The sequence below is a fragment of the Salvelinus sp. IW2-2015 genome, unplaced genomic scaffold (genome assembly GCF_002910315.2).
Source record: "Salvelinus sp. IW2-2015 unplaced genomic scaffold, ASM291031v2 Un_scaffold3936, whole genome shotgun sequence".
Lineage (NCBI taxonomy): Eukaryota > Metazoa > Chordata > Actinopteri > Salmoniformes > Salmonidae > Salvelinus > Salvelinus sp. IW2-2015.
In genome coordinates, this window is record NW_019945210.1 from 38,395 (window position 1) to 50,206 (window position 11,812).

Below are 11,812 nucleotides of genomic sequence, written 5' to 3' on the forward strand. Positions count from 1 at the left end.
CCCCCTATTCTCTATGGGCCCTGGACAAACCTAGTGCACTATATAGGGAATAGGACCCCCTATTCTCTATGGGCCCTGGACAAACCTAGTGCACTATATAGGAAATAGGACCCCCTATTCTCTATGGGCCCTGGACAAACCTAGTGCACTATATAGGGAATAGAACACACTTATGGGCGGCTGGTAGCCTGGTGGTTAGAGCGTTGGGCCAGTAACCAAAAGGTTGCTGGATCAAATCCCCGAGCTGAAAAGGTAAAAATCTGTCATTCTGCCCCTGAACAAGGCAGTTAACCCACTGTTCCTAGGCTGTCATTGTAAATAGGTAAATAAGAATTTGTTCATAACTGACCTGCCTAGTTAAATAAAGGTAAAAATATAATATACTGTCCCAATACCACCAGGTACATGAATTAACAGTAATACAGTATCTAAACAGAGGGAATGCATTAAACCCGTGGTTACTACAGGTAATGTCTTATTATTATTATGGAGTTAAACACTTACTATAGAATTAGAGCCAGACCCATGAGACACCGATTACAATATTATTATAGGTGGAACAACAAATATAAATGTTTTCTGTAGGGATTGAAACTCAACTCTCCGACTGGTGTAGTTGCGTTGGGTTATATGTCCAGTGTTACTGTAGCGCGCCAGGCAAGACTGGTTTATAGCCATGTAAAGAGTGCCCTCTTCAGGACAAATAATGAAATGAAAAACTAAATAAAATTCTATGAAGAATGGCTTTTTCGTCACATGTTATATCAGCCTTTTTAAATGCTGATACAAATACATCAGTATCAGCCGATGGTATCTGTGATAAATCGGTCGGGCTCTGCTGTTAATAAGGRCGTATGAACAGAGCTTATTCACAGATTAGTGGAACGCCCTTGTAGTTAGTCGCTCTGGATCAGAGTGTGACGATAASAATATCTGACAAATAACTGCGTTATAAAATGTAATACAAAACACCCTCAAAAGAGGTCTTCGCTGAAACTTAAAGGACTAGTTCACTATTTTACAACTTGCTGTTAGATGGTTCCTCACCCCAATTTGACATTTTGACTGTTTGAGTACTCAAATAAAAAAGCCGTTTTTAGAAGACAAGGCCCACACTAGAAACAAATGTGTGCATTATATCTACACTGAGTGTACAAAACACAAAGAACACCTTCCTCATATTGAGTTGCGCCCCCCTCTCCCCTTTGCCCTCAGAACAGCCTCAATTCGTCAGGGCAKGGACTCTACAAGGTGTGGAAAGCGTTCCACAGGGATGCTGGTCCATGTTGACAGTCAAGTTGGCTGGATGTCCTTTGGGTGGTGGACCATTCTTGATACACATCGGAAACTGTTGAGTGAAAAACCCAGCAGTGATTGACACAAGAACTGTGTCTGGCACCGGTTAGCATACTTTGTCATGACATGCCAACGACAAATTCTGAAAATACACCTCCATGCCTAACTGACCAGATTATGAAAGACAAACATTGTCATTTTGAATTCCCTGTGGAAGCGGTAGAAACAAATATTGTTGTCCAACAATGACAAGCCACCGGGGCCTGACAATTTGRATGGAAAATGACTGAGAATGATAGCGGACGATATTGCCTTCATAAAGTATTCACATTCCATGACTTTTTCCACATTTTGTTGTGTTACAGCCTGAATTTAAAATGTTGATTCGTTTTTGTCCCTGGCCTACACATAATGTCAAAGTGGAATTATATTTTTTAGAATTGTTATCAAAAAGATTAAAAAATGAATAATAAATATTCAACTCTTTTGTTATGGCTAAATAAGATCAGGAGAAAACCATGTCTGAAGTCAGAAAATAATTAATTCTGTACAGAATATTTCAAAACATGCATCATGTGTCCAACAAGGCACTGAAGAAATACTGCAAAAAATGTGGCAAAGCAATTCACTTTTTGTCCTGAATACAAAGTGTTATGTTTGGAACAAATCCAATACAACACATTGCTGTTTCCCACTCTTCATATTTTCAAGCATGGTGGTGGCTGCATCATGTTATGGGTATGCTTGTTTATTTTGTATTTTTTAATTTAACCTTTAACTAGGTAAGTCAGTTAAGAACACATTATTTTTAACAATGACGGCCTACGCCGGCCAAACCTGGACGACACTGGGCCAATTATGAGCCGCCCTATGGGACTCCCAATCACGGCCGGTTGTGATACAGCCTGGATTCGAACCAGGGTGTCTGTAGTGACGCCTCTAGCACTGAGATGCAGTGCCTTAGACTACCGTGCCACTCGGAAGCTTATAATCGTTAAGGACTGGTGAGTTTTTCCTGTCACACCCTGATCTGTTTCACCTGTCCTCGTTACTGTCTCCACCCCCTCCAGGTGTCTCTTGTTTTCGCCAGTGTATTTATCCCTGTGTTTCCTGTCTCTCTGTGCCAGTGTATTTATCCCTGTGTTTCCTGTCTCTCTGCGCCAGTTTATTTATCCCTGTGTTTCCTGTCTCTCTGTGCCAGTGTATTTATCCCTGTGTTTCCTGTCTCTCTGTACCAGTGTATTTATCCCTGTGTTTCCTGTCTCTCTGTGCCAGTGTATTTATCCCTGTGTTTCCTGTCTCTCTGTACCAGTGTATTTATCCCTGTCTTTCCTGTCTCTCTGTGCCAGTTCGTCTTGTATGTTTTCAGGTCAACCAGCGTGTTTTTCCCGTACTCCTTTTCTATTCTTTTTTTTGCTGGTCCTCCCGGTTTTGACCTGTTTTCTGGACTCCATTTTTGCCTGTAMATGACCATTCTTTTGCCTACCCCTACTTGGATTTAGTAAAGTTCAAAGACTCTTCTGCATCTGGGTCTCACCTTGTGCCCTTATATTTTCAGGATAAAAACATTTATGAGATGGAGCAAAACCCTGGTTCAGTCTGCTTTCCACCAGACACTGGGAGATGACAATCACCTTTCAGCAGGACAACAACCTAAAACACCAAATCTACACTTGATATGCTTACCAAGAAGACAGTGAATGTTCCTCAGGGGCCGAGTTACAGTTTTGAGATAAATCTACTTTAAAATCTATGGAAAGACCTTAATGGTTGTCTAGCAATGATCAACAACCAATTTGACAGAGCTGAAGAATTTAGAAAATAATAAATGAGCAAATATTGTACAATCCAGTTGCTCTTAGAGACTTACCCAGAAACACTCACAGCTCTTAGAGATTTACCCWGAAAGACTCACGGCTGTAATTGCTGCCAAAGATGCTTCTACAAACTACTGACTCAGTGAATACTTATGTAAAGATGTATGTATTTCATTTTCCAAAAAGTAGCAAAAACTTCTAAAAACATGTTTTCACTTTGTCATTATGGATTATTGTGTGTAGATGGGTGAGAAAATTTAATTAATTWAATCAATTTTGAATTCAGGCTGTAACAACAAACTGTGGAGTAAGTCAAGGGGCATGAAGACTTTCTGAAGGCTCTGTTAGCCTACAGGAAAGTGTGCCCCCTCAGGCCTGGAGGGAAGCTAAAGTCATTCCGCTACCAAAGAATAGCAAAGCACCCTTCACTGGTTAAACAGCTGACCAATCAGCCTGTTACCAACACTTAGTGAATAAAAACAAAACAAAAATTGACCAGATACAATGCTATTTCACAGTAAACAAAATAAAAGATTTTCAGCACGTTTATAGGGAAGGCCATTCAACATGTACGGCATCTACACAAATGACTGAAATTGATAATAAAAARATTGTGGGAGCTATTTTGTTAGACTTCAGTGCAGCTTTCGACATTAAAAATCTGCTGGTGGAACAACGTATGTGTTACGGCTTTGCATTCCCTGTTATATTGTAGATAAAGAGTTACCTGTCTAACAGAACACAGAGAGTGTTCTTTAATGGAATCMTCTTCAGCATAATCAAGGTAGTGTCAGGCATTCCCCAGGGAAGCTATCTAGGCCCCTTACTTTTGTCAATCTTTACTAATGACCTGACAGTTGCACTGAGTAAAGCCTGTGTGTCTATGTATGCTGATGACTCAACACTATACATGTCAGCTACCACAGCAAGTGAAATCACTGCAACACTTAAAGAGTTGTAGTCAGTTTCAGAATGGGTGGCAAGAAATAAGTTAGTCCTAAATATTAAAAGCATTGTATTTGAGACAAATCATTCACTAAACCCTGAACCTCAACTAAATCTCATAATGAATAATGTGGAAATTGAGCAAGTTGAGGAGACTAAACTGCTTGGAGTAACCCTGGATTGTAAGCTGTCCTGGTCAAAACATTCTGATACAACAGTAGCTAAAATGGGGAGAAGTCTGTCTATAATAAAGCGCTGCTCTACCTTCTTAACAACACTATCAACAAGGCAGGTCCTACAGGCCCTAGTTTAGTCACACCTGGACTAATGTCCAGTCATGTGGTCAGGTGCCACAAAGAGGAACTAGATATGCTTGTAAGTCCCATGACATTATTTTATATGATATGATTTTATAGTATCGACAGCACCGTTTCCCCCTCGGGAGGTTGAAAAGGTTTGGGCCCTCAATTCCTCAAAGTTCTACAGCTGTACTTCACTGTACTTGTGCATGTGACATTCAAATGTTAAACTTATGCCATCAGTTAGATACATTTTTATAGGCATGTATTTCTGTAGGCCTAACAGGAGCTTGATGGTGCTCTGCTGGTGACACGGTCAGTGATTTATGTAGAATTCAAGGCACACTTAACCAGCATGGCTACCACAGCATTCTGCAGCAAAACGCCATCCCATCTGGTTTGCGCTTAGTGGGACTATCATTTGTTTTTCAACAGGACAATGACCCAACACACCTCCAGGCTGTGTAAGGGCTATTTTACCAAGAAGGAGAGTGATGAGTGCTGCATCAGATRACCTGGCCTCCACAATCCCCCGACCTCAACCCAATTGAGATGGTTTGGGATGAGTTGGACCGCAGAGTGAAGGAAAAGCACCCAACAAGTGTTCAGAATATATGGGACCTCCTTCAAGACTGTTGGAAAACCATTCCAGGTGAAGCTGGTTGAGAGAATGCCAAGAGTGTGCAAAGCTGTCATCAAGGCAACGGGTGGCTACTTTGAAGAATATAAAATCTATTAATATATTTTGATTTGTTTAATCCTTTTTTGGTTACTACAGGATTCCATATGTGTTATTTCATAGTTTTGATCTATTAATCTACAATGTAGAAAATAGTAAAAAATAAAGAAAAACCTTTAATGATTAGGTGTGTCCAAATTTTGTACTGGTACTGTATATGTGAAATGTGTTTTGATTTAGAATGGACCATTATAATGCACCTGTATCAAAACAGGGGCAGCTGAAWWWWWTTTWATCTATGCACTTAAATAGCTAATGGAGGATGCTTTTCCGTGGTTCATTTTCATGCCAGCCTGGTAGACTATACTCCTGTTGTAAAGATAAGCAATGTGCTTAATATTAGGTAAGTTGAGAAATAAATATAGTAGGCCTAGCCTATAGAAAGCTGATGGGATCCTCCTCTTTTTAATAGAGGCCATCACTCTGTTTTCTTGTGCAATTGCATAGCCAATAGAAATGTTGTGTAACATCAACTCATGGCCTCTCATGAAGTGTTTGATTAGATTATTCAATTACATTTGTATTTATGTCAGAGTGATTAGAGGGACAATAGTGTTGAGTACCAGGCAGTTAGGAAGCTTGGTAGGCTACTAATGRCCATCAGCAGCATCAGAGCTTGGAGAAGCCTAGTTACCGTGACTAAACGGTCACGTGGAATTTGACTCCCTTCCTGACTCGTGACCGCCGGTGTGGCGGTAATACGGTCACTGTGACAGCCCTACCACTAAACAACTATTGATTTAGAACCACGGAGAGTTACCGCAGGTTGCAGAGAAAACAGGAGCTGCCTCCACTATTCCAGTACCATTTCAACTGGCTAGCAGAGTATAAAACCTGGTTAGGTGAGGTGATGGCTAGCAGAGTATAAAACCTGGTTAGGTGAGGTGATGGCTAGCAGAGTATAAAACCTGATTAGGTGAGGTGATGGCTAGCAGAGTATAAAACCTGGTTAGGTGAGGTGATGGCTAGCAGAGCCTCACCAAGAGCTCAGATGCAACAATTTAATTTCCAACGTTTGGACAGACAAGCTGTCTTCATCAGGGTATAATGAAAACACTGCGGGTCACTAGTTTTATAGTTTGAAAGGACACCCACAGATGTCTGTAATCATGGCCGGGCGTAGCTTGATATCATTGGTTGATTTACAGATATAAACAGAACATATAAAAAAGCATGAATGGATAACATACGATCATAGATACAATGTGGCTACATAGCGCCTAGCAAAATTACAATAATCATAACGTTAGCTAGTTAACATAATGTATGAATTAATGGTTGGATCAGAACCGCCGTTATAATCATCGGCCAGCATGGAGAATTAAGTAAAACCCCAAGTCCCAATCTCCATCCATGGTTAATATAGGAAAGGGACCATGAGATGCAACAATTCAAGTTTTGCTCTCAATGCGATTTGGTAGGAGTGAGACCAAACCCAAACTGGCTTCCCTTGACACTTTTTATTGGTGCACCAGGACCATTCACAGTCGAGAACAATGCTGATTGGCTATTATTTTATTTTTTATAAATGTAATCAAGGGAGGCCAGATGCTCGCTGCTTCCCTTGCATTCAATGCTACGTGTGGCAACAATGCCATTCTCCTTTGGACCAGACAGCATCAGATAGAGGGGCGTACACATAGAGAGACAGAGGGGCGTCGTCTTGCTGGTTCGGATGCTTTCTCCGGTGAGATACATTCAGCTTCATGCAAATTTCTTTTTTTTAATAGCCGAGACGAAAGATAAATATTCCTTTCTTCTCCTCTTGGCAGCCACTGCATAGAACATCTGCTACAGTAATGGGTCAACAGGCACATGACAATTTAAAAAAGTATATTTTCAGACAGTAGAATTCTGCTCTGGCATAGAATGTTCTATTGTTTCCCTGACAACAATAAACGTTGCTGATTGATGTTGTGTTGTCGAAGCAGTGTTTTATGGTAGGGTAGATAGTGTTCACTTTCTACTAAATGTATTGGGTAAGTCTGTGTGAGTGGTCTGCGTGCAGGGAGCTGGTAGGCAGGCAGCTTGAAATAATCTGATTGACAGTTCTGGTTACCTAGTAATGGACTTTAGCCTTCAGAAGAGGCATTCCCTGACCGACAAGTTAAACGCCCATTCAATGCTGTGAAACTATCTCCAGAGAAGGTTGTGGTGGCATTTAAAAAGCCAGTACACTTTTCAGACAAATAAATGCTGTGGCTGAGTCACTTTCCAGGTGCCACACATTATATAGCCACATTTATAGAGGCCCAGGCTATAAAATTCTGACCATATGAACCACATTTATAGAGGCCTAGGCTATAATATTATGCCCATATGAACCACATTTATAGAGGCCCAGGCTATATAATATTCTGACCATATGAACAACATTTATAGAGGCCCAGGCTAATAATATTCTGCCCATATGAACCACATTTATAGAGAGCAGGCTATAATATTCTGCCCATATGAACAAATTTATAAGAGGCCCAGGCTATAATATTCTGCCCATATGAACAACATTTATAGAGGCCAGGCTATAATATTCTGCCCATATGAACAACATTTATAGAGGCCCAGGCTATAATATTCTGCCCATATGAACACATTTATAGAGGCCCAGGCTATAATATTCTGCCCATATGAACCACACTATTATTAGAGGCCCAGGCTTAATATTCTGCCCATATGAACAACATTTATAGAGGCCCAGGCTATAATATTCTGCCCATATGAACAACATTTATAGAGGCCAGGCTATAATATTCTGCCCATATGAACAACATTTATAGAGGCCCAGGCTATAATATTCTGCCCATATGAACACATTTATAGAGGCCCAGGCTATAATATTCTGCCATATGAACCACATTTATAGAGCCCAGGCTTATAATTTCTGCCCATATGAACAACATTTATAGAGGCCCAGGCTATAATATTCTGCCCATATGAACAACATTTATAGAGGCCCAGGCTATAATATTTGCCCATATGAACACATCATTATAGAGGGCCAGGCTATAATATTCTGACCATATGACAACATTTATAGAGGCCCAGGCTATAATATTCTGACCATATGAACAACATTTATAGAGACCTAGGCTATAATATTCTGCCCATATGAACAACATTTATAGAGGCCCAGGCTATAATATTCTGACCATATGAACCACATTTATAGAGGCCCAGGCTATAATATTCTGACCATATGAACAACATTTATAGAGGCCTAGGCTATAATATTCTTCCCATATGAACCACATTTATAGAGGCCAGGCTATAATATTCTGACCATATGAACAACATTTATAGAGGCCCAGGCTATAATATTCTGCCCATATGAACCACATTTATAGAGGCCTAGGCTTAATATTCTGCCCATATGAACCACATTTATAGAGGCCTAGGCTATAATATTCTGCCCATATGAACCACATTTATAGAGGCCTAGGCTATAATTTTCGCCCATATGAACCACATTTATAGAGGCCCAGGCTATAATATTCTGCCATATGAACACATTTATAGAGACCTAGGCTATAATATTCTGCCCATATGACCACATTTATAGAGGCCCAGGCTATAATATTCTGCCCATTGAACCACATTTATAGAGGCCTAGGCTATAATATTCTGCCCATATGAACCACATTTATAGAGGCCTAGGCTATAATATTCTGCCATATGAACACATTTATAGAGGCCTAGGCTTTTTTCTGCCCATATGAACCACATTTATAGAGGCCCAGGCTATAATATTCTGCCATATGAACAACATTTATAGAGACCTAGGCTATAATATTCTGCCATATGAACCACATTTATAGAGCCCAGGCTATAATATTCTGCCCATATGAACCACATTTATAGAGGCCTAGGCTATAATATTCTGCCCATATGAACCACATTTATAGAGGCCTAGGCTATAATATTCTGCCCATATGAACAACATTTAAAGAGGCCCAGGCTATAATATTCTGCCCATATGAACCACATTTATAGAGGCCAGGCTATAATATTCTGACCATATGAACAACATTTATAGAGGCCAGGCTATAATATTCTGCCCATATGAACAACATTATAAGAGGCCCAGGCTATATATTCTGCCCATAAGAACCACATTTATAGAGGCCCAGGCTATAATATTCTGCCCATATGAACACATTTATAGAGGCCCAGGCTATATATTTCTGCCCATATGAACAACATTTATAGAGGCCAGGCTATAATATTCTGCCCATATGAACACATTATATAGGGCCCAGGCTATAATATTCTGCCATAGTAACAACATTTATAGAGGCCCAGCTATAATATTCTGCCCATTATGAACAACATTTATAGAGGCCCAGGCTATAATATTCTGCCCATATGAACAACATTTATAGAGGCCCAGGCTATAATATTCTGCCCATATGCACAACATTTATAGAGGCCCAGGCTATAATATTCTGCCCATATGAACAACATTTATAGAGGCCCAGGCTACTTTTACTACTCTCCGGGCGCTACTCTCCGGGCGCTACTCTCCGGGCGCTACTCTCCGGGCGCTACTCTCCGGGCGCTACTCTCCGGGCTCTACTCTCCGGGCTCTACACTCCGGGCTCTACACTCCGGGCTCTACACTCCGGGCTCTACTCACCATCGGCTGCTGTCCACTTCGTACTTGTACAGGTCTCCAGACAGGCCGTACTTGTTAGCGCTGAAGGCCTTGTACCCTCCGTGGATGTAGATGGCTCGGGAGGAGGGGTCAAACACACTGCTGTGGCCGTACCCTCCCTGCACCAGGGCTCCATCTGTAACCACTGCACTCCACGTGTTCTTATCTGGAGCAGTCACAGAACATAACGTAAGGTCTACATACATTGCATTCGGAAAGTATTCAGACCCTTTTCCACTTTGTTATGTTAGTCTTATTCTAAAATGAATGAAAAAATTATAATTCTCAATCTACACACAATACCCCAAAATGACAAAGCAAAAACAGGTTTTCAGAAATTTTAGTAAAGTTATCAAAAAAATCACATTCACAAAAGTATTCAGACCCTTTACTCAGTAATTTGTTGAAGCACCTTTGGCAGCGAGTACAGCCTCGAGTCTTCTTGGGTATGACGCTACAAGCTTGGCACACCTGTATTTGGTGAGTTTCTCCCCATTCTTCTCTGCAGATCCTCTTAAGCTCTGTCAGGTTGGATGGGGAGCGTCGCTGCACAGCTATTTTCAGGTCACTCTAGAGATGTTCGACCAGGTTCAAGTCCAAGCTCTGGCTGAGCCACTCAAGGACATTCAGAGAATTGTCCCGAAGCCACTTCTGCGTTGTCTTGGCTGTGTGCTTAGGGTCATTGTCCTGTTGGAAGGTGAACCTTCGCCCCAGTCTGAGGTTCTGAGCGCTCTGGAGCAGGTTTTAATTAAGGATCTCTCTGTACTTTGCCAGTCCCTGCTGCTGAAAAACATCCCCACAGCATGATGCTGCCACCGCCATGCTTCACCGTAGGGATGGTGCCAAGCTTCCTCCAGACATGACACTTGGCATTCAGGACAAAGAGTTCAATCTTGGTTTCATCAGACCAGAGAATCTAGCTTCTCATGGTCTGAGATTAAGGTGCCTTTTGGCAAACTCCAAGGGGGCTGTCATCTGCCTTTTACTGAGGAGTGGCCACTGTGTTCTTGGGGACCTTCAATGCTTCAGAAATGTTTTGGTACCCTTCCCCAGATCTGTGCCTGGACACAATCCTTTCGTCCCGGAGCTCTATGGACAATTCCTTCGACCTCATGGCTTGGCTTTTGCTTTGACATGCACTGTCAACTGTGGGACCTTATATAGACAGGTGTGTGCCTTTCCAAATCATGTCCAATCAATTTAATTCACCACAGGTGGACTCCAATCAAGTTGTAAAAACATCTCAAGGATGATCAATGGAAACAGGATGCACCTGAGCTCTATTTCAAGTCTCATAGCAAAAGGTCTGAATACTTATGGAAATGAGGAATCTGTTTTTTTATTTTTTATAAATTTGCCAAAATGACAAAAAATGGCTCTGAATACCTTCCGAATACAGTGTGTAACATAAAACATGTAATCCACGTTGTTAGCTGAAACAATAACACAACGGTTAGGGTTCTGTCTTTAGTTTATAGTTACAAGGGGATCAAACTAAACACATTTMATTCATGACAAAACATAACAGAAGGAAGTACAATCTGTTAAACTTAAGGACCAAAGTTGAAAACAAGTAAATACACAACTTTATAAAAAAGTATTTATAAAGTGTTCCACACGGTGTAAATGTCTTTGGGTCAATTAAATCCTATCCACAGGGCCTTCAGAAAGCATTTATAGTATTCTGAACAAGTCCACATTGTGTTACAGCCTGAAATCAAAATGGATTTAAAAAGAAATCTCATCCATCTACGCCTGTATCTTTATAGTGACTGGTCAGGAAGGAAGCCTGTATCTTATAGTGACTGGGTCAGGAAGGAAGCCTGTATCTTTATAGTGACTGGGTCAGGAAGGAACCGTCTTGTATCTTTATAGTGACTGGGTCAGGAAGGAAGCCTGTATCTTATAGTGACTGGGTCAGGAAGGACAGTCCTGTATCTTTATATAGTGACTGGGTCAGGAAGGACTCTGTAAATCTGTTATAGTGACTGGGTCAGGAAGGAAGCCTGTATCTTTATAGTGACTGGGTCAGAGAAGTGATGATATATAGTGACTGGGTCAGGAA

General features: G+C 41.0%; 1 protein-coding gene across 1 annotated transcript in view; it reads right to left on the reverse strand.

Moving 5' to 3' along the window:
* Positions 1-9,913, reverse strand: part of LOC112076698 (attractin-like) — a gene marked incomplete at its 5' end in the record, with an annotated part of 41,979 nt that extends 32,066 nt beyond the window's left edge. The window contains 1 exon segment of the mRNA XM_070441421.1: positions 9,730-9,913. Within this exon segment, the coding sequence (XP_070297522.1) occupies positions 9,730-9,913 (184 nt within the window).
* Between the last annotated feature and the right edge of the window lie 1,899 nt (positions 9,914-11,812).